The sequence below is a fragment of the Hydra vulgaris genome, chromosome 03, assembly GCF_038396675.1.
Source record: "Hydra vulgaris chromosome 03, alternate assembly HydraT2T_AEP".
NCBI classification, from domain to species: domain Eukaryota; kingdom Metazoa; phylum Cnidaria; class Hydrozoa; order Anthoathecata; family Hydridae; genus Hydra; species Hydra vulgaris.
The window spans coordinates 58,895,001-58,920,123 of NC_088922.1; the positions used below are offsets into that span (position 1 = coordinate 58,895,001).

Sequence of the window (25,123 nt, forward strand, 5' to 3'; positions counted from 1 at the left end):
TTTTGAAGTTTGTTTACATAAATATAAAACAAAATTAATATATGTTTAAAAAAATTTGTTTACAAGAAGCTAAATGTGTAACTTTATTTTCATTAAAAAATTATTTTACATTAGAGTAATACCAAATTACAATTTAGCTCTGTTAACATCATTGTAGAATAGAGCTTTTTGTTGGATGAAGTGGTTTTAAAGGCTTTATAACTAGCCCTATAAGCAAACTTTATTTTAATGTATATATTTGTTTGTGCAGTTGTTCCATGACCTATTTAACTTTGCAAAACAAAAAATTTGACACTTGCAAAAAATGTACCATCTTATCATCTGTTTTTATCATATTTTATTTAGTTCAGAATTATTTAGAAAACAATAGATATAAAAAATAAAAATTAAGAATAAAATTAAATAAAGAAACTTTTATAAAATATTTTTTATTCCTATTAATTTTAAGTATTCATCATTTGGCTTTTATAAAATTGTTTTTGTACCATCAAAACTTATTTCATAAAAGTTTTTTTTTTAAATATACTTTAGTTTATTTTTTGAGTTTTCAGTTATTAATTGTTTGAGATATGGTGTATATGTGATAACCATTCTCCATTATTTTCTTATTGTTATTATTTTTATTTCATGTTTTCAGAAAAGTATATGGTTGTTTTCCAAAATATTTTTAAATTCACCTTAGCTGCAAAATTGATATACAGTTGTACATTATAATGTACATCATGGTGTAGGGTATGAGCTGGGTGATGTCACTGAAGCAGGTATGAGCTGGGTGGGTCACTGAAGCAGGACATGATTTTTATCATGGCTCTAATGAAAGCAAAAAGTGACTATTTTTAACCTCTTCAAACACCATGGTGACACAATTCTACCCCTGAGGAGAAGCTTGACTTTGCCGCTATGTTTACACATTTGGTATTAGCATCATTATAGTTTTTAAATTTTTTAATAAATTATTATGCACATATAAAAGGAAAATAATCCATTTTATTTTCCTTTTAATATGTGCATTTGTTGTTAATTTCTATTGTTTAGTTTTTATTGATGAAATTATTGGTTTTTATCTATAAAACTAAGGCTTTATGTTTAGTTTTTTAAATTTTGCCACATGTTTTTATACTTTAACAATGAAACTACTATTGACTATGATTTATGTTTAATATGATTTACATTTGTTTAAACTTTTCTCTTTAGTTTTCTCCTTTGTACTTAAAACATCTGTTTGCAATTTGTTTGTTTTTAGTTTATGTAATTTTTATTCTCATATAGAGTTTTTTTCTGTAGCTATTTTATAATGCAAGCTTAGGTTGCTCAGTATTATGATTAATAATTTTTCTAATAACTTTTAATATTTACTTTCCCAGCAAACATTTTTGTGGTGGATTTGCAGTGAACCTACATGAGCATTTTTAAAGATTCATTTATGTATCTGCTATAAGTGGCCAGCCAATAACTTTCCAACATGTCATGTGGCTAATCATCGTCTAGCCACTTTTGGTGGCTGCCTCTAATGGTCCACTAAGTAACGGATAAGCAAAACTATAGTGGTTCAAAATATCAAGGTCTACTCAAATTCTGCAATAGAATATTTGCTGGGTTGTATCTATGTTTACCAAACTGTAAATTTTGATCTATAGTTTTGATTATAGCAACAACCTTTTCAATCTTTGCAATTAATTAGAAATTTATTATCAGATCATCATTATATCGTTGAATAATATTATTATTTTTAAAACCATGCTGTAATTCACATGCTTTATGTATTTCTTTAAAAAAGTTTTAAATATAGCGCTTGACAAGTTACAATGATTAGAAATAAGTTTTTATGTCAGGAAAAGTGTAGAAATATAAAACAATTATAACATTATTTTGAAAACACTTTTAATTTACAATAAATTTTTCAATGCAGAGTTTTTATTTCAATCTAAATTCTGACAACTTTTTACCTTACAATATATGATTTAAAAAAACTTCTTTTAACAGGATGTTTTCACAGTTACTGTTGGGAATTTACCACCAAGTTCAGATGTTCTTATAAAAATTACTTATGTTGCGGAATTATCTCTAGAAGATGATCAAATAAGTTTTTCACTTCCTGGTTGTGTTGCACCATGGGTGAAAGACCAAGCATTAGCTACAAAAATGCAGGTTAAAGTTAATTTTGTAAATAAAAAGCAAAATTTCAAAAATTAAAAGTTTATTTTTAACTTGATGGCTTTATTTATTTTATAGAGTGAATTGGAAACAATTAATGTTAATTCTTTTGGGTATATATTTAGCATTATTACTGTTTCACTATTATGCCATTATTGAACTGTTTTTTTTTTAATCACTTAAGAAGTCACTATGAATATTATTAATAATAATTAATAATAGTAATAATATTAAATAGATAATAATAATAACATTACATATTATTAATAAACAATTGCTATAATCTATGTCACTTTGGTAAATTGCATTAATATTTTCCAAAGAGTACTTATTTAGGTATAGCAATAATCATTTGTTAAAATAAGAGAGAAATAAAAAAGAGTTTGTAAAAAAATGTTGTCAATGATTAACAAACATTTTTTTTAGGTTTTTAATTCTAGAGAAGATTTTGTTGCAATAAAAAAATGTTTTGATGTAACATCCACCAAACAAAAAATATCAAAATAGAGCATTTTATATGTTCAAGGACATTTATTTGCTTCTATTGTTACTAACTTAAATTATAAATTACTTTCACAGAGCAGCAAATATTATATAGCCTCAAGGCATTTTACAGCATCAGCCATTTATCCAGTACTTATATAGACTTTTTTTTGAAAATATAAATATAAAAAGTATGCACATATTTTCAATATAAACTCTTGAAAAAAATTTCTTTTATATATATATATATATATATATATATATATATATATATATATATATATATATATATATATATATATATATATATATATATATATGGAGTGTACCCTCAAGGTCGTCCGATGACATGGGACAACTCGTTTTCTCCAAGGGCAACTGAAATTTAAAAAAAAAATGCCTGTCAGTAGCCCAGCAGGGTGACCAAACAGTTTGAAAAAAAAACTACACAAAACAGATACTGACTATGACAAAAACGATGATCTTTAAAAGTTGTATTTATAATTCTTTATCAATATTTCTTCGTAACTAAAGTTACCTAAAACTATTTTTTTAAAGTTACCTAAAAATATTTTTTAACAGGTTATAATGTTTCACTTTTTTTTATTAATTTACTTACTTTTAATTAAACCGTTACTTATTAGACGTATTTTAGTAGTATATTCAATATTTTCACCTAAGAAAAAAATACCAAAAAAAAACCGGACTACTGATTATCAAAGTGGATGACTCAATAAAGAAAAAAAAACTATTTCAGTCACCCGCAGGACAAAAAAACTGGAGGGTACACCACTGTATATGTAAGAGAATCTTGAGAAAATTTAGATTAATTTAAATAACGTTTAATTAATTGAATAGCATTTAAATTTCAAAATTTCAAGTTATAGAAAATTATAATTCTCATTTATACTTTTACAATGAAACTATTATTGACTGCAATTTATGTTTAATTTGATTTACTGAAATTCAAGTTAAAAGTACATTCAGGCTGTTTAAAAAAAGTATATATTTGAAGAATTTATTTAAAAAAAAGAAAATATATTTTCTTATATTTTTTAACAGATATCTATATTCTATTTTTATCATTTTAGTGAGTTTTCTCTTGAAATTTCTCTTGAGATGCCTTGCGCTATCAGATCAATTGTTTCTCCAACTCATGGAAACATCTTAATTAAGGTATTATTTGTTCTAGCTGTGAGTACCCTGATGTGAGTTGACTTGATCAAGATGATTATTTCACTTTACAAAATGGTCTAAAATTTCTAAAATACTTTTAAAAATTTAATTTTAAAAAATTTTTAAAACAGCTTCTTTAAAGAAGGTTTTGCGTTACTTTAATAATTTACTTTTGATCCAATTATTCTTTTCTTTATTTAAATTGGTTCATTTTTGCGACATAATTAAATACAATACTTCTAAACAATATCAATAATTGGTCTGCAGAAAAATGCACACACATGATTTGTTCATAATTAATCAAATCATTTTTAAAATTATGCATATATTAATATTTGTGTAATTGAAATATACACTGAAAAATTTAAAAAAAGTTGAGTTATTATAGTTTATTATAGTTCTTGAGTTATTATAGTTTTTATTATAAAATAATATATACTTTATTCTTACATAAAATAAGTATATAAATTTTATATAATTATTCTTATAAATTTGTATATATTTATATTCTATAGCTGGGCTCGAAATAAGCGCCGGACATCAGACATTGTCTGGCACTTCTCTGGTAAAAAATGACATCTATTGGTCATTTTGTCCAACCCATATTTTATGTGCATTTAATTTCTAATCATTTTAGTTGTTCTAAAATTATTAATAAATTCAGTATTGTATATAAACTTTATTTTTTGAACTTTTTATTTTTTATACAAAACAAAATTGAAGTTGAACACACAGCTGCGTTAATAAAATACATCATTTTAGCTTTAATTCATTTTTTAAAAGATGTCAAAGCATTATTTTTTTTTGAATTAAGTAGCCCAGTTTTTATCATTTATATTAATACATTGCAATTAGTTATTAATTTAAATTTACAGTTTAGTATTTATTTTATTTTTTGTCTGATTTTTTTAATAAATTTTAAGCAAATATTCTTTAAGTCTTCTAACTCTTTTTTAACTCTACTACTAATATTACTATTATCATTAATTTACCTTTTTATAAATCTTAATAATATTATTTACAATGATAGTGATTCAATTGTAGTAATAGTCCTAATAGTTATTGTCCTAATTTTTGCTAATGTTATGCTTATTTTAATAATTTCTGTCATAAACTTTACTATAATTACTTTTACCATGGTTTTTATCATTAGTTATAATTTTTAGTAAATTTATCATGTTATAGTAAATATTTGTAATGTTTTTTTGATTCGCATTATTATTAATATTATTATTTTTATTATATTATTATTGCAATTATTAATATTATCTTTATTTATTAGTGCTTTATTTTCCTTTCTTTCCTATTTTTTTTTTTAATTTTTTAAATTTTTTCCACTTTATTTTAAATTCTTTCTATGTTTTATTTATAGCTTTTTTCTTTTGTATTTTTTTTTTTCTTTTTTTTTTTTTTTAGGTGTCATTCCATTGTCTAGTTTTTAACTATATGAGTGACACCTAAACTTATTTATGTGAGTTTATATATTATTGTAAATTTTCATATTTAATGGTCAAATAAATGGGTTAAAAAAAAATATTTTAGCTTTAAAAACCCCTTTTAAATTTATTTTATTAAAATTTTAACATAATAGTTATTTTAATGCTTATAGAAACTAGTACTTTTTATTACACTATTAAATTTGAGTTGCTACGTAACGTTTGTTTTCGCGCTAAAAGTTTTCGCTATTAAAAGCGTTTATAAATTTAATCCTAGAAAAAGTTTGAAAAGATTTATAAAAAAATATGCATTTATATAAATGTAATTATGTATAATATTCTTTAATAATTTAAATAAAATGGGTTTATTGTACAACATTATAATTAATTTGTTACTTTAATTAATAAAGTAAAAAGTAAACTTAATAATTTATGTATTTAATATATTTACATAGTAATTGATGTTTTTAATAATTTTGCATTTTTATTATAGATTTTTATTATATATTTAATTATGTATTTAATAGTTACATAATTTATGTATTTAATATATTTACATAATAATTCATGTGTTTAATAATTTACAAAACATTTTGCATAGTATAGTAATTTTTAAAAAAGCGTAATATAAATATATTTTCCTTTTCAAGTTTTAGTTTTTTGAGTTTAGATTTTTTCTTTTTTTTTAAGATTTTTTTTTTGTTAGATAATTTATCTTACAAATTTTCTTTTTATTTTCAGCGCATTTTGAAATGCCGAGAGTTGTCAAAACAAGTTGCGTGGTCAAGTTGTAAAAACAAAATATTTTATGCGTGGTCAGGAATGGTGTTTAATGGCACTTTTTTAATTTTTATTGGACAAACTTGTCTGGCAAACTTGAGTCTTTATCGGATAAATTGTCTGGTACAAAAAAGTTTGTTATTTCGAGCCCTGTTCTATAGAATGCTTTAGAAACATAAAAAAAAAAAAAAAAATTTAGTTAAGTGATTTTCTACTAATATATGTATATGTATATATATATATATATATTATATATATATATATATATATATATATATATATATATATATATATATATATATGTATGTATGTATATATATATATATATATATATATATATATATGTATGTATATATATATATATATATATATATATATATATATATATATATATATATATATGATCAAGATCAAGAGTGTCTGCAGTATTGTGATAAAAATTATTCTCTAACCTACGAAGACAAGAAAAAGAGTGCTCACACATAGGTGACATGAGCTGACAGGCATACATAGTAAAATCTTCACCAGCTTCATAAACACGGTAATCAGTGGAATTAATTGACCTCATCATGGTCTACAAGCTTGCTCAAAACTGATTCAAAATCATTTAGTTGAATATTCTTGAATTTGGCATGATCCACAAATATATTGCGATGCAGTTTTAACCTTCTATAATCTTCAAAGTCATCTTTTTAAAAAGCCTCAACGAATCCTACATCCTAGCACTGACATATGATAAATTTTTCTACATTTGCTAAATGCTCAGCGGTCTCAGTTGGTTCAAAACAGGTTGCAAATCCCGTTATAACACAATCCAGAGATGCATAGTAAAGCTGGCGTTAGTGGTCCTCTGGAGTCATAGCAAAGTATCAAACTCCACTTCCAGTAAATTATGATGTAATTTTACATTTCTGTGGCAATTGTAGTTTGTCATGTAAACTACATTCTGCTGCTACAACAGCTGCATCTCATAAGACTTTGAAGCGAATATCACCCCAGGCTTCTTTTAACATCTCTTTAAGCGTGTTCATGGTATTTTTTGCTTTAAGCTGCATGCCTAAAATGTTTTTCAATAAAAGTTTAATATTATAATTTGCTTAAAATAATATATTTAAAAAAAAAATACTATGAAAGAAAACAATATTTACTTTGAAGTGTTGCATTCTCAATTATCATGAAGGTCATGCACAAAATTTCCAATTTGAAAAACGTGTCAAACTTACAAAAAGATTCCAGATAACTTGCTGCTTCTGACTTATTATTGGCTAAATTATCAGATTTTTAAAATCCTCTATCTGATGATGGTAGAATAGTTACTCATAATAGATATAATGGATGGTTTTCTAAGGATCCATTGAGCGGGGAAAAATGCCCGCAGTAATGTTCCGCTTTCTACATCCTCTACATTTCGAAATTTATTGAAACATGCCAGCCATTTTGGATATCCATGGGCAAATAGCATTAATGCTTGCACTAAGTTCATTATATTCCTGATGTTTAATTTTCCTTAAATTTTTCATTATCACACCGCATGCAGATCAAAACTTGTTCTTTTGCGGACATATCTGTTGTTTCATTGGCCATCAATCTATAGAATTGTGATTCCTTTATACTTTTACATAGCTTACAAAGAATTGCATGAGCAAAGTCTTGTAGGATTTCGTTTTCAATTTCAGGCCGAAGCCACTTTTGCTTATTAGGGCGATTCGACTATTTCTTCAGTTCCCAAGAATTGTCTGCTTATAACGCTATAAATAAATTTTTTTTGTGGAAATCTTGTTAACTAGGTGGTTTTTTAAGACAAATTAAATATGCTGATTTCAAATATGCATACCATTTTTCACCATCATGTCAAGTTGTAAAGATATTTGGGTTCAAATCTTCAGTATTTGGGGTAAAGTCCCTAATATATATAATGTATAATGTACAAAAAAAGTCCCTAAAGTCAAAAATGTCAACCTGGGTCTCAAAAGAAGCGTATTTTCATATAGATTTTAAAAATGTTATTTGTTTGTAATAAAAATAAGTACTTTTTGTATTGTTGCTGAGAAACATTTTGTTAAAATTTTTTTAAGAGTCTTTTGCATTTTTTCACATAATTTTTTTGTCAATAAATTTTAAGGAGAAATATTTATCTTTTCTAAAATCAAATTACACTGATAAACAAATAAAAATTTTTCTCTAAAAATTTTTTATTTGTTTATCAGTAATTTGATTAGCATGCAAAAGTTTGAATTATTTTTCACATTTTCTCCACAAATGGCAAGGCCTTGCTTTCCCAAATGTATTAAGAAGAAACATTTAGTTATCCAGTAAACAAATTTAATGATTGATAGTTAACATAAATTTTTTATTAAACGAAATTGAGGAATTACCAAATAAAGAAGAGTTGTAATTATTTTAGATAAAGCCATGCAATTATCCACCATTTCATTCTTTTGATGGTGATTAAACTGCTGGGTAACGGTCGATTCCAGTGTTACTGAGGCAATCATACTAAAGGACGCCCTATGGAGTTCAGATCACTTGTGAGAAGCAAAAATTTGTAATGCTTTCTTTCAATTAGAAAATCTGTTTAAAATAAAAGCTTTGTATGAATCTTTTTCTCTTAAATTATGAGGTAAAAGCATTTTTATTCTGCTTTGATGCAGGTAGAACACAAATAATTTTCTTTCTTGCAGTCATGTAAAACTTATTTATGTTTTTTATTCTAGCTTTGTTAAATTTTTTTTCCTTTTTTTGATGGAAATGATGACTGTCTTGATCAAGAGGGTCCAGGCTGCTCTGTAAAATGGTGACTCAAAAACAGCTGTTGAATTAGTTGCATCATCTGACTGAACAAATGATAAATTATTATGAGTATTATCTTGGAAGTTATTAGGATTTTCAGATTCAGAAAAAGATGTAACTGCTTCAATTTGATTTTCTTTTCTTGAAAAGTATTCACTAATCTCCTTCATTGTACAATGTACAAATTATTACTTAGAAGTTAATGTACGGTTAAAAAAAATTTCTTTCAAAATTTAAGATTTTTAATTGAAACGAAAAAGACTTATAAATAATTAATACAAGTAATACTGCCAAAGTTATCAATTCTGAACACAAGAAAAAAAGTACTAAACAAATGATTAACTCACAGAACTTTTAGTTTTGATTAACTCAGCTCTTTAGTTTTTGTAGTTGCGGTTGTTTGCTTTTTGTAAAATTTTTACCGATCTCAAACTGTGGAATTTCTGAAATTCTTCAAAATAACTTTGAACAAGCTTGATATTTTGAAAATGACCATAAGTATTTGCGGGAATATTTCTATTGTTGTTAAATTATTATATTTATTGTTTAAAATTTTTTTTAAAATATTTTTTATCGGTTAGGGAATTTTCCAGGGTGGAGTTTATCCCCAGCAACAAATTTCCAGATGGGGCTCGAGTCCCAGTGCGTTCTATGCCTATGTATATGTATGTATATATATACATACATATACATAGGCATCAAAACTTTTTGACAACATGTTTCATCAACATCGATTGACATGATCAGGTATAAAAAATTAGTTATAATTTCTGTATATAAACAATTTTTTTGCCACATTAAAAATTTATTAGTTTTTACTATTAAATTTTTATCCATACTGAAATGGAAAAACCTCTACTTAATACACAGTTAAAATTATACACTATTACTATAACAATATAATATCTCAATTTATTTCCTATTTTATTTATTATCAATTACTTCACACCTTTTGTATAATCATGTTATAAAATTTCTCGGTAATTATTTATTTTATAAAATGTAACTATGGTAACTATTAGATTTTTAATTTTTTAGCAAAAAAAATTGCTTATATACAGAAATTGTAATTAATTTTTTATACCTGATGATGTCAATTGATATTGATGAAACAATTTACTTGAAATATATATATATATTTTTATGATTATGATTTTTTTTTTTAACATACAAGCGAAAGCCTTAAAATTAGAATTCTGACTTCCCCCAGCTCCCCCATTTACTTTTATATTTAACCTCTATCTACCAACCTCATACATTTAAGTACGGTATTTGCAGACTCCTACTCCCCTTATCACCATTTAAACATTATTGACTATCCTTAAAGCAAAATAATGTTTATTTTTGCTAATTTAGAAGCCAAGCATAAAGTCATCTTTTAAAACAAAAAGTTTTGGGTAATAGCTTTGCTTTTTAAATCCCTTTCTTATTTATTATTACAGTGTCGTTAATGACTAATTTTGTAGCAAAAGAGTTTAGCAATAAAAAAATGTCATCATTTTAATGGTACCAAAATGGTTCCAAATAGTACCAAAAAAGATTTACTTTAACAACAAATAATAATTTTGCAATAAAAGCAATTTTATTATAGTTGTATTTAAATTGCAAACTTTTATAAATACAACTATAATAAAGAAACATTAAAAATATAATTTATTTTTAAACCCTTTACTTCAAATAAACTAATGTTAAAGATTCCTTTTTTTTTACTTACTAGTGCTCATAGATAAAGCATTAGCTATAAAATAGATTCAAATAAAGTTATTAGTAATAGAATAAATAAATAAAGTAATAAACCATTATTAAAAACCCATACTTGTTAATGACAATCCACTATACTGTAAAAGCACAATACAAATGATCTCAATTATTTTTAATATTGATATTCATATAGGTATAACAATAATAATACTTTTAGCAGTAGGATAGGTTTGTATAACAGCAGTGGCATAGGTAATATAATTTGACATATAATAGAAATAAAGATAGAAATAAAATCTAGAAGGGTTAAAATGGAAATTTTGTTTTAGGCTGTAAAGTGTCAGGTAATTTCTCTAAAGTTTTGCTTTTTGAAAAAAAAATCAATTAAAGGATATTGCTAATTATGCATTGCTTAAATTGATTTTTTTCAAATTTTATTTTTTTAACCTAGGTTTTTCTTACATTGTTTTTGATAAACTTAAATGTTCATTGACATTTCACCTGTTTAGTTAATACATATATTTTATTAAAATGTTCAAATTGAGATGTGTAATTATTTATATGGTTATTTAAATTTAATAATACAAAATATTTGTGGGTATTAGGTAATTTTAATAGTAGTAAAAATAAAAATAATAAAATGAAAAAATTTTTTTCAAAAAATGTTTTTATATATTATAATTTTTATATATTTTTGTTGTTTATTTTTTTATAACACTTTTATTATTACATATGATAGTGAGATATCAATAAATTATTAACGGGAAGACACATCATTTTATAGAAAACTGCAACAAAAGCTGTTGTTAAAATGAATGATCCACTTGGTACCTCATTTCAACTTTTAATTGCTCTTGCTGAGATACATGTTCCAAGAATGTGGGTACAAAAAAGTCCTCAGGATAGTGATAAGCAGGTTTTTTATTTTGATTCAGTTATAGTTCAATAAAAATTTTATAATTTTTTAATTGTCAAATTTTTAAAAATTTTTGTTGTTATTTATTTTTTTAACATTTAATTTTTTAAATTTTATTTAACTTAATTATTATTTTATTATTTAATTTACTTTTTTCAATTTAAATTATTATTTTTTTAATTGCTTTTAAATTTCATTTAAATTCCATTTTATTTATTTGTTTTTTATTATTTACAGTGAAATTTAAAGTTGATTTATATGAATTAAAACAGAATAAATATAAGTTTTAAAGATATAGAAAATTTAAAGCAATAAAATGGCTACATACACAAGCAGCTACTTTAAAAAGATGAAATTTAACCAATCAGATTATATGGGTATCAGTTTTATTAGGTAAAACATATGATTAACAGTTAATTTTTATGTTCAGTTTTTTAGAACAGTTACTATTATGCAGAACAGTTACTATTATGCAGAACACTTACTATTATGCAGAACAGTTGCTATTATGCAGTTTTAAAGTTGACTGCTACAACGAGTCAAATAATTTTTACAATGCATTTTTTGTACCTTATTTTAAAAAGACAGAATCATTTTACCAGATCAGTTTTGTAAACATTTGTTCCAAATTTTTTCTACAGCCACAAGTCGGAACTACTTTTGAAAAAAAGATTTAGTGGATTTGAAAGTTATTTTCTAGTGAAGTAGAAAGTTTTTTTTGCTTAGATAGTTCATTACAGAAATTTGTTGATCTATTACATAACTGATTGTGTCTTGGAAAGAAGTTTGGAACCCACTCAGACCTTATTTTAAAATGGCGACCTTGATTTGACAAGTAGATGTATATTATTAAGCAGTATTAAACTTGAAACTTTGCATTATGTTGCTTTGCATTAAACAGATTTGACCTAAGCTATATCAATTTTTATTTAAGGAGTTTAAACAAACAAGGAGTTTAAACGGGCCAAGAACAGAATCTTGAGGATCACTACTGAGAACACCAACCCAAACAAATCTGGCATTGTTAATTGTCACATAAAGCATTGCTTTCTGCCTACTAAAAAGGAATTAATCAATTGTACAAGTTTGCATTGCAGGAGAAGATTCTTCCTTTTTTTGCTCATATTAGGTTTTTAATATGTTGAGTAACACAAGGGTCATACTTTTTCTGTTTTACAAATCTTGGAGATAAAGCATTCACAAATAGTACAATAGTTAGAAATTAATAAATTCATTATTTGATCCATATTTTTTTGTAGAAATAACATATCGCAGTTGATTGATGCAATAAAGATTGATATCAAATCATATTTACTTTTTTCGTAACTAAATAATTGAGATTCACTTTCAGGAAACAGTTCTGAAACTAAGATTCCCCTAGTGATCCTTAGTGTTATTACTTTGTATGGTATTAAGAGGCAAGTTTAAAATAGAGTTACTGTCAGATAGATAACAGAGCATATTCTTTAAGGAACCATATGTTGTCTGGAAAGTAGGAAATATGATATGTTATGTAAAGTGGCTGTTTTGATAAATGTTTCAGAATTCATACTTGGAATAATTGTTTGGGTTGAAATATTTAATACCATCATTAAACCACTTTATATTTGGGAGTTTAATGTCACTGATGATGAAACAGTCATTATTGGACTTTGATTAGACCAAAAGCTAATTTAAAGGATTCAGCAAAATATTTTATAAAATTAGCACAAATTAACATAAATAGGTTTTAAGATTGTATGATAGAGCAGGTTAAATAATATTTACAATTAAAAAACACAAACATTTTGTTTGTATTTTTTAATTGTGTTGGTAAAAGAAAAAAACTTTGCAACATAAAAGATGAGTTTTAATTTCATGTTGTATCCGCAATCATAACAGAGCTGAAAAGAATCAAAAACTGGATTGGGTTATTAATTTTTCCTTTTTGATTTTCAAAATTAAAAATAATTTTTTATTTTAATTTTTTTATCAATTTTTAAAATTTTTTTCAAAATTTGATATAAATATATATATATATATATATATATATATATATATATATATATATATATATATATATATATATAAATATATATATATAAATATATATATTAATTTTTATCAAAATTTGATATATATATATATATATATATATATATATATATATATATATATAGATTGATTGTTTATGTATTATATTATATTAAAATAATACAAAAACTCTTGGCAGAATGGTTTGGTCCAGGGGAAAAAAAACCTTCATGGGCACCATGTCACACGGCTAAATCAATTTAAAAATATCTATTAGATCAGAATATTCCATTACTTGATTGGCCAGGAAACACTCCTGACCTAGTAGTAATAGTAGTATATATTTGTTACAGCAAAAGTAAAGAGGCTCGCTTTAAAACTGTTCACAGGAGAACCGATTACTTTATCTGGTAACATGTTCTATGTATTGGCGATTTATCTGGTAACATGTTCTATGTATTGGCGATTTATCTGGTAACATGTTCTATGTATTGACAATTGTTAAAAAAGTGGAAACGAGCTAAATTATTGCTGTATTTTTCACGGTGAATTCTTTCTCTGTGATTTGCTCTTGGTGGAATTGTGATGAGAGGAAAGTGCCAGTTGAAATGTCGATGTTATTAATAATTTTATATTTTTAAATGAGGTCACCTCGTTTACGATGTTCAACAAGAGAAGATAGGCCAAGTTGTAAACATCTGGACTTGTAGTCTAATTTTTTCAGTTTGTTTGGTATTTTTGTGGCTCTGCGCTGTATTGATTCAATAGTTTGTTCATCCTTCACCAAATGAGGGTTCCAAACTGGAATTACAAACTCAAGTAAAGGACAGATGTAGGTGGAGTAGAGTTTTTTCCATAAAGAAGCATCACAAGATTGGAAAGTGTGTTTTAGGATGCCCAGCATTTGATTTGCTTTATATGAGGCAATGATGAATTGGGTTTCTACTTTAAGATCATTGGTAATTTGAATTCCCAAGTCACGCTCAGAGGTGGTTGCTTCCAATGTAGTTCGAGTCGTTATTGAACAAGGGCCTAATTCCTCCATTAAGTACTTGAAAGGAGTTAATTTTTTTTGGCTAAAGAGCATGACCTTGCATTTCTTTGCGTTTAGCTCCATGAGCCAAGATTTAGTCCACTGGACTATTTGGTCAATATCTGATTGGAGTTGAAGTTGAGCAGCAAGTGAGTTGACAATGCTTAGGATTTTAGTGTCATCAGCATAGATCTTACAACTGATTTCTTTGCTTATTACATCCGGCAGATCATTGATGAAAATGGCAAATAAAATTGGACCCAAGACTGATCCTTGCGGAACTTCACAGGTAATCAATTCGATTGAGTGTCACCAAGGATGACTTGTTGAGACCTGTTGAGTAGAAAAGCTTTTATCCAATTGAGAAAATTGCCTTCGATTCCATACATTTTTAATTTGTAAAGCATTTGTTGATGTGGGACTTTGTCAAAAGCCTTAGTAAAATCCAGAAATACGAAGTCAACTGGTAGCTTTCTGGCTATATTTCCAGTCAAGAAGTCCATTGTTTCAAGGAGATTTGTAATGCATGCTTTTTTCTCTAAAAATCCGTGTTGACCATTTGATAAAAGATTGTTTGATTTTAGATGCTGCATGATTGCCTTCTTAACTAATTTCTCCATTATTTTACATGGAATCAAGGTGAGGGATATTGGTCTATAGTTTGATGGATCAATTCTGGAGCCCTTCTTAAATAAAGATGTTACATTTGATTTGGACCATGAGTTTGGAATTTCACCATTGTCAAATGACTTTTGAAAGATGAAAGTAAGTGGAAAAGACATTGAGATAGAACAAAAGCGTAAAACGTGAGGACTGACATTATCTACACCAAGTGATTTAGATATATCTAGTGCTGAGAGTTCCATTAGAGTGGCCAGAGTATTGAAAGATATGCTATTGAGGATTGTGTTAGTTCTACCATCAAAACAGGGAAGATTGTCATTGGATGGCTCTTTGCTGAAAACTGATTGAAATTGATTGTTAAGTGATTTAGCTATTGTAATTTTGTCAGAGCTAATGATCTCACTGGAACTGGTGATTTGCATAGATGAGATCTGATTTATTACAGAGCGTTTACTATTTATGTATGAAAACAGTCTTTTAGGATTACGCTTATCGTTGGCAAGGGCAATTTTGAAAGATTTCAGAGAAGAATGACTTAATTTTTTAACAAACTTTCTAGTTTCCCTATATTCCCCAACCAGTGATGTGATTTTCCATTTTGAATTGAGGTTACGAGCCCAGAGCGATTTTTTAAGACGAATAAGAGGTAATAGTTCTTTTGTCATCCATGGTTGTTTTTCAGGGGATGGTTTGTTTGGCATACGAGGGATGAATTGAAGACAACATTCATTGTATTTGTTGAGCCAAAGTTGGTAACATTGTTCTACGTTTAAGTCTTTAAAAATAGACGACCAGTCAACATTATTGAATTCTTTGTTGATTTTTTCGTCGTTACCATGCTTGTATATAAATTTAGAGCTGTTGAAACGTGATAATTTTATGTTGGAAGCCAATTTGTAATGCCAGGTGATAGTGCAATGATATTGATCAGACAAACCGAGTGAAGGACCGATGTTGATTTTGCTAGCACAATATGAAGAGTCACATATGATGAGATCAAGAGTGTTTGTCATAGGGCGATTAGCAGGTTTGAAAGTAGGGACAGTGATGATTTGGTGAAGATGACAATCTTGAAAAAGAGAGACAAATGAAGAACTGAGACCAATTTTACTAGAGGAGAAGACTGAGTTGGAAGTCCAAGTAATCTCTAAGAAATTGAAGTCACCAGCAATGATGATACCGTTGTATTTTTTAGTTGATATTAAAGTTTTGGCATGGAAAATAGCACTTGAAATCTCTGAGAAGGCTTCGATACCGGAGGATGGAGATCTATATATGCATCCTAGGAGCAGAGTTTCATTCAAAAGCTTTAGTTCAACCCATAATTGTTCTGAATAGTAAGGAATAAAATCTTTATGTAGTAGGGATTCCTCTATATTGTTTGAGATGATTTTACTGTTTATGTATATAGCTACCCTCCTCTGATTTGGTTGCGACGGTCTGAACGATAGAGGTTGTAGTTTTGAAGAGGGGGAGTTGATTGGTCATTGAACCATGTCTCGGTGATAAAGATAATGTCAAAAGAGTTGATTACTGCAAGTAAGGACAGTTCGATGAGTTTTATTGGATTGAGGGAGGTTGCATTGGTGTAGAAGCACGAAAGATGAGATAGTTTGATGGAAGAGCTGGCCTTTTTAAAGAATGTTGAACTAGTGAGATGTTGAGAGCGACTAAATGACTTCAGCAGCTGATTTCCATTTGAGGAATGGATTCCACTCTCTTCCATTGATGTTGACTGTTTTGGATGTGTCAATGCATTTGATATTTTCGCTGCGGATGACAAATCGAAAGGGTTTGTCAAGTAAATCTTTTGCCAATATTTCTGCATTTTCTGTAGCACACTTTTTGTTTAAGTTATTGAATGTTTCTTGTTCGAGAGGTGTACGGTCTGGGCAAATGTAGACAGATTTTAATTTATCTGTTGAGGCAAGTTGCTTTGCATTAGATAAGAGATCATTGCGGTGCTCATTTGAGTCAAACTCAATGATGATCAATTCATTTGGTTCAGCTGCTATTGTAGTTAAACTGGTGGTATTGTTGATCTTTTTTGTGAAATGCCCAACAACTTTAAAAGCAATATTATAGTTAAATTTTTTTAAGCATACTTGAAACTGAAATTAGCCTCTGATTATTGTTAAAGGATTTTGGAAGACCGGCAACTATAGCTCTTTTTGATTTCGTTTCTACAATTTTAGCATTTTCGTTGACTGCTGTGATAATTGGTTTATTGGCTTCTGAACCGTGCTTGACTGCGCTTGCCCAGTTAAGAGTTGTGGTCAAGCTCGGAGATGCTGACTTTAACTGTTGAAAAAGATTTGCTTTTAGAGTAATATTTTCAGTTTCAAGAACAGATACGCGGGTGAGAAGCATGTTGACTGTGGCTATTAGTTTTGATATTGTAGCATCAAGCTTTTGAGAAGCAGCTGAATGGTTACCTTGACCAAGGCCTGGTCAGTTGGCTGCTAGAGCTGCAAGTTGGTCAGTTGAATAAGTTGTGGTCATTAACATCAATGATTTACAAATTGCTCAATCTGATATTTTATATTTGATAAGAGGGCTACCACTCTGAATAAAAGTGGATTACAGTGAATCTTCTGAATAACAGTGGATCTTGGTCGAGAACTTTTTGAACTTTTTATTCCTTATTACACAGGGACTTGTAAACACAGTATTGCACTTGTAAACACAGTATTGCACTAAAAAAGATGTGCTTTTTTCCGACCTAAATCCTATAGAAAATGTTTGGGCGCTCCTAAAGAAGCAAATATCTAAAGAAAATATTACAAATAAAGTGTATTTAATAAAAAGAGTTGTTCACCATTGGAACCATAATTAAAAATTGCAGGATATGGCTGAAAAATGAATCAATAGTATGCCTAAAGGGGTTCTTGCAATTACAACGGCAAAAGGGGAATCACCAAATACTGATCTTGAATATATTTGTAGTAATATTTAAATAATAAAATTTATTACCAGTTAAATGTTTTTTATTTGTTAAAAAAAATACCCATTCTTAAATAAAAATTGCTTTTGAGGACATAAATCACAAAAAAATATTAAAATAATAGACTTTGAATCTTGAGAATGTAAAAAATCGTGGGTGGCCATATATATACATGTATGAATATATATATATATATATATATATATATATATATATATATATATATATATATATATATATAGCTGCAATGCTTTTTAAAAGGCATGGTTGTTGCAAAAAAATATAAAACATTTTATAAACAGTAAAAACTTTTACAGCTTTTTGTCAAATTTTTTATCAAATAAGTAATATTGTTAATAAATAAATGGATAGCTGGTTTGAAAACATAAAGACAATGTTCGTCTAAAGAATTTTTTCACAGCGCAATAAATGACTCATTATTTTAATTGTTTTAACTTTTTGAGGACAATAAAATGTAGCTTAATTGCCGAGGTCTTCGCCTTAATTGCAAAATTGTTATTAAAAGAGACAACATTGAAATGTTGCTTAATCGTTGTTGTCGCTTAAATGTTGTTGATTGAGACTTTTTTTTACCATAAAAGTCTCTATTGACTACAATATAAGGATATATATATATATATATATATATATATATATATATATTTTTATATATATATATATTTATATATATATATAAAAACAAGTTTCTGTATAATGTTTATATTTTAGGCATGCATGTTGAGTTTTTTTCCTGAATTTGATGGTGATATTGGTGATCATGAAATTATTTTTCTTATTGATGCATCAAATTCAATGAATGTAGGTTACTTGATATCTTGATAATGACATGATGATGATGATGATGATGACGATGATGATGATGATGATGATGATGATGATGATGATGATGATGATGATGATGATGATGATGATGATGATGATGATGATGATGATGATGATGATGATGATGATGATGATGATGATGATGATGATGATGATGATGATGATGATGATGATGATGATGATGATGATGATGATGATGATGATGATGATGATGATGATGATGATGATAGTAATGGTGGTAATGGTGATGAGATAATGATTGTGATGATGATAAGTATGATATATTGAAATTAATGAGCTATTCTGTTTAAGGACCATTTTATTGAACTGCAAAAGCTTGTTTATTTGACATATGAAAAGATGCCACAAAGTACTAAATTCAACATGGTTATATTCAATGACAGTAAGTTTTTTTTAATTTTCAGTTTTTTGTATTTGAATAATTTGATTGTTTTTAATAATATTACTAATAATTAATTTCTACCCTGTTCATGCTGACAATAAAATGTGTTTCATTTAAAATGCATATTATGTTTGTAAAAGCTCTACAAATAACAATAAAACAATATTTTGAGGTTGTTTTTTTAGCATAAAAAGTTTGTGTTTTGTTGTGAATTATTATGAATCATTATAAATTTATTTAAATTAAAGCTAAAATTTCAATGTAAAAGGTAATTAAATTAAACTTTTAAAAGCATGAAATTGAACCATTAGACTGAAAGAGTTAATAATCTTAAAAGTTAAAATAAAATTTGAAAATCTGAATTTGAAACTCTAAAATCCAAAAAAGGATGGACAGGAAAATTGATCCATTTAGAGGTGTTAAAACCAGCAAGAAAGCTGAAGTTATTTAAAAGAATTTTAATATTGTAATTGCAGTAGCTTAATTATATGTTCAATAAGCTGTGCAGCCTTATTGACTTAAATTATTAAATTAATCTTATTGACTTACTTAAAAATAAGGATATGGAACAAAGATTATGTTCAGTATCTATATGTTTAGATGCAATTTTAATAGATCTTGAAAACAAGTTATAGTTTTGAGCTCTAAAGTTAATTAAAGTTATGAATTAATAGAGGAAGAGAAAAGTTTATACTTTAAGATTAATCTTTTAATTACTTTAAGATTAATCTTTTTGAGCATATTGCGTTCATATCATAATATTGAATTTGCATTTAGATTGAATTGCAATTAAAAAGGTTACAAATTCACTATTAACAAGACTACAGGCAGCCTTTTTAAGGTTGCCTGAAGTCTAACAAATAAAAGAGAAAGTTGTGCTAATTAAAAGCACATCAAAGAGCAGTCAGAAAATTCAAACTTGATTACAAAACAAGTTAGAGAATTGGTGAGTATATGAACAGGCTGAGCATGTTGCTATTGGATAACCCATGAGTCAAGAAGATCCTGTGTAGATTATGTATGTTTTTGGTCCCCAGATAATTTGACTTTTATGTTTTTAGCTTATAAAGAATTATTTCCATATTCAAGATTTAAGGATGAAAGTAAGCAACAAGTTATGAGTCTCCTTAAGGTATAAATATTTATTTTTATAAACTTTATTTAAATTTTTTTTTTATTTGGTCTTTAATTATACTCAATTTTCAGTTACTAAAAAATTGTAATGGAGGAACACATTTATGGAGTGTATTAAAGATGATTGAGATGCTTTCTTGTGAATCTACCATGAAGAATGTGTTTCTTTTTTCTGATGGTCATATTTCTGATGAGATTAGCACTTTAGCAAGAATGCGTGACCTAAAAAAGAATGTGCGATTGTTCACATTTGGTGTTGGGTAAGTTTTATCCTTGTAACTTTATTCAAGGGAATTATATTTGTTAGATTTAGAGGGGCAACAGTTTTCAAAAGTTTTAATCTTTGAGTTTTGTACCTTTTAGGTTATTTTGTGGTAGTTTTTTAGTAATCCTTAAAAAGTCTAAAAATATTGTTTAATATATATATATATATATATACATATATATATATATATATATATATATATATATATATATATATATATATATATATATATATATATATATATATAAAATTTAATAATGCAGTTTTATTTATGTTTAACCACAAACCTAACAACTGAAAAAGGTTTTTTCACTAATAAAAAAGTTCAGATAAAGTTAACAAAAAGAGAAAGTTTTATTTTTTAATCAAACCTTTTCAGTCAAACTTTTTAGCGACAGAAAAAATTTATTGTTTCAATTCAAAATTAATAAACAATGCAAAATTGCTGTAAAAATAATTTTGCATTCCAAGGTTTAGAATCTTGCAATTTTTTAATTTTAAGTTTGTAAATGTTGACTTTTTATCAATTGAGAGTAATTGGTATTCCCAAAATTGTAAATACAAGATTAAAAAATAAAATAGAACTTTATGATTTCATATCCCATCAGACTCATGGTTTTGTTGTCCAAAATCTCTGTAATTATTAAAATCAATATTTAAAGCTGGATTTATTTCATCATCAAAATATTTACCTTTTTGATATTTTTTACTTATACCTTAAATATTTCAAAGATAGTACAGTATAGTAGTTATTATTAATTTATATTTTGAATGAGGTCACCTTGTTTATGACGGTCAACTAGAGAAGTTAGGCCAAGTTGTAAACACCTTGACTTGCAGTCTAACTTTTTCAGTTTATCTGGTATCTTTGTGGCTCTGCGCTGTATTAGCTCAATAATTTATTAATCCTTCACCAATGAGGGTTTCAAGCTGGAACTGCGAACTCAAGTAAAGTACTGACATAGGCGGAGTAGAGTTGTTTCCATAAGGAAGTATCACGAGATTGGGAAGTATGTTTTAGGATACCTAATATTTGATTTGCATTACATGAGATAATGATGGATTGGTTTTCTACTTTTAGATAATTGGTATTTTGTGTTCCCAAGTCAAGTTCAGAGGTGGTTGCTTCCAATGTAATTCGAGTTGTTATTGAACAAGGGCCTGGTTCTTCCATTAAGTACTCAAAGTGAGTTAAATTTTTTTGGCCAAAGTGCATGATCTTACCTTTCTTCGCATTTAAGTCCATGAGCTTGGTCCAATAAACAATTTGGTCAATATCTGATTGGAGTTAAAGTTGAGAAGCAAGTGAGTTGACAATGCTCAGAATTTTAGTGTAAATTGTTGATGAAAATGATAATTAAAATTGGTCCCAAGACTGATCCTTGCAGAACCCCACTTGTCCCAGGTAACCAATTCAATTGGGTGTCACCAAGGATAACTTGTTTAGACCTGTTGAGTAAAAAAGCTTTTATCCAATATAGAAGATTCCATTCAATTCCATACATTTTTAGTTTATGAAGCATTTGCTGGTGTGGCATTTAGTCAAATGCTTGGGCAAAATCAAGGAATATGATGCCAACTGGTAGTTTTCTGGCCATATTTCCAGTCACGAAGTCCATTGTTTCAAGTAAATTCATAATGTATGCTTTTTTCTCATGACCAGTCAACATTATTGAATTCTTTGTTGATTTTTTGTCGTTACCATGCTTGTATATAAATTTAGAGCTGTTGAAACGTGATAATTTTATGCTTGAAGCCAGTTTGTAATGCCAGGTGATAGTGCAATGATATTGATCAGACAAACCGAGTGGAGGACCGATGTTGATTTCGCTAGCACAATATGGTTAGTCACATATGATGAGATCACGAGTGCTTATCATAAGGCAATTAGCAGGTTTGAAAGTTGGGACAATGGCAGTTTGGTGAAGATGACAATCTTAAAAAAGAAAGACAAATAAAGAACTAAGACTGATTTTACTAGAGGAGAAGACTGAATTGGAAGTCCAAGTAATGTAATCTCTAGAAAATTAAAATTACCGGCAATGATGATACCATTGTATTTTTTGTTCAATACTAATGTATTGGCATGGAAAATAGCACTCTGAGAATACCAGACAATGGAGGTCTGTAAATGCAGCCTAGGAGCAGAGTTTCGTTCAGAAGCTTTAGTTTGATCCATAATTGTTTTGAATAGTAGAGTGAAGATATGTTTTTATTAATTTATTTGTTTAAAATGTTTTTTAACTAAAATTTATTTGCGTAAAATTTATTTTCATATTTTTAATTTGTGTAACATTCAATTTGTGTAATATTAAACATTTTAGAACAACTCCTAACAAACACATTTTACAAAAAATGGCATGCTTAGGATCTGGGTATTTTGAGTATTTTGATAAAAATGCAAAATCAAAATGGCAAAACAAGGTAAATACTTTTCTTTTTTTTACGGGGATTAGATTCATTAAAATGAGATTGTTTACCACTGAGCATATATTTTTGATTATAATTTATTAATAAATTATATAATTTTTAACTATTAAAATTTTTTTATTGGTGCAGGTAGAACTTCAGTTGGAAAAGTGTCAGCAGCCAGTTTTGACTAACATTAAAATACATTGGATTCAACATGATGAAGATGCACCAAAACCACTTCAAGTAAGACCTCAATACATTACTTTTCTGGTATGATTAAATTTAATTATTGTTCTCTTGAGTATTATGGTAACATTTGAATGATTGATTACAACTTTTTTTATTTTACTGTTAATAATATTACTTTAATGATGTTAATTTAACATTATTCATATTAGTGTTAGTGATGTTATTATTAACATTACCGTTATTAGGTCTGATTTTTTTGGAGACCCACTGCACTTATGAATAGTGCAGTGGGTCTACAAAAATAACCAAGACTTTATTTAGCATGAGATATTCAAAATGTCTACCTCCATTTTTGGAGGTAGACCCTTATATCCAACTAAACACAAAAAATATTTTACACATAATTTATAAGTAAATTTTTCTTTTTATAATTAAAAGTGTTTGTAAATAAAAGTTTTGTGTGGCTTTTAAATAATTAATCAAATAAACCAAATCTTTTGTCCTCCATTTGCTATAATGACACAACAACATTAATTGCTAGCTCTAAAAATTTATTTAAGGCACCAAATGAGATTACTACATTATTTAATGGAAATCGATTAGTAGTTTATGGCTTTGTTCCACATTGTACAATGGTATATATTTAAAATTTATTAATAAAATTTGAATATTTATTTTTTATCATGTTTAAATATGGTTTATAGGTTTAAAATGTTATGTTTTTTATTGGTTCATACATTGATTTTTGTATAATTAGGCAAATTTATCGGCTATTCTTAATGGTAAAGAGTTGAATACAATTGTATCAACATCAGAATTAAGTACAACAGTAGGATTGGTAAGCTAACTATAAGGTTTTTTTTGTTGTTATTGCAAAGAAAAAAGTAAATTTGATCATGATAAATTGTTGCAGTAAATATAGTTTTTAAAAGTGGTATACTAAAGTTGAATTATATTCAACTATAAAATTGTTATTTAGATGATCAGATCATTTAGCAAAATTTTATTTTGGTTAATAATTTTTTACAGACAATACATCGACTTGCAGCAAAATCTGTCATTAATGATTGGAATGATGGGATGTTGCACCAAGATCAGTACAAACATGAGGTAAATTTTAAATGACTTTTTATTGTTACTTGCAGGCCTTGTTTTAAATAAAAAATGCTTAATGAATTAGAATTAAGCATTTTTTATTTAAAGCCTAATGTGAATTTGACATCATAAAATTCTCTTTATTTTTTTTTTTTTAAAGACATTTTTTTAAATTACTGCAATAATATTAATTACCGCCCATTTATTAAAATTATATTGCTGTATACAGATGAATGCACCGCAAATGCTAAGGCACCCCAAAAACAGTGTGATTAGTTATATGGCTATAAAAATTTAAATCTATATTTTAAAACCATAAAAGAAATGTTTTTTGATACATGAATGTTCCAGCAACAATTAAAATACAAGAATATACAGATAGCAATAAAAAAAAATTTTTTACAAACGTTTAAAGTTAAAAAAAAATGTATAAATATTTTGGAATTTTTAAGAGTAATTGCTATAAAATAGTGGTTTTTTAGACTAAGTTTGCAAATCCAATCTAGTTAATTTATTTTTTTATATACTCTATACATAAATCAAACCATATGCATTTTTAGTAAAAGGGAAGCTTGTAAAAAAAAACTTATAAAATGTACAATTCAACATTTGGTTTTTGGGGTGCATTAAAAAAAAAAAAAAACCAGAATTAATATTTTTTATTAAATTTGCACAAAATTTTTACAAATATCTCATTAAAATATTTCTATCATTTCTTTCTAGCACCTGTTA

At 26.9% G+C, this 25,123-nt stretch overlaps 1 protein-coding gene across 3 annotated transcripts in view; it reads left to right on the forward strand.

The window, feature by feature from the left end:
• LOC101241649 (protein mono-ADP-ribosyltransferase PARP4) overlaps positions 1-25,123 on the forward strand; it is a 199,269-nt gene that overhangs the window by 41,858 nt on the left and 132,288 nt on the right. For all 3 annotated transcript variants that reach the window (XM_065793816.1, XM_065793817.1, XM_065793818.1), the window contains exons 19-31: positions 1,984-2,148; positions 2,233-2,267; positions 3,729-3,813; positions 11,305-11,436; positions 18,780-18,869; positions 19,206-19,296; positions 20,358-20,428; positions 20,503-20,690; positions 23,020-23,119; positions 23,255-23,350; positions 23,857-23,931; positions 24,054-24,134; positions 24,326-24,406. In XM_065793816.1, the coding sequence (XP_065649888.1) occupies positions 1,984-2,148; positions 2,233-2,267; positions 3,729-3,813; positions 11,305-11,436; positions 18,780-18,869; positions 19,206-19,296; positions 20,358-20,428; positions 20,503-20,690; positions 23,020-23,119; positions 23,255-23,350; positions 23,857-23,931; positions 24,054-24,134; positions 24,326-24,406 (1,290 nt within the window). The remainder of the gene's footprint in view (positions 1-1,983; positions 2,149-2,232; positions 2,268-3,728; positions 3,814-11,304; positions 11,437-18,779; positions 18,870-19,205; positions 19,297-20,357; positions 20,429-20,502; positions 20,691-23,019; positions 23,120-23,254; positions 23,351-23,856; positions 23,932-24,053; positions 24,135-24,325; positions 24,407-25,123) is intronic.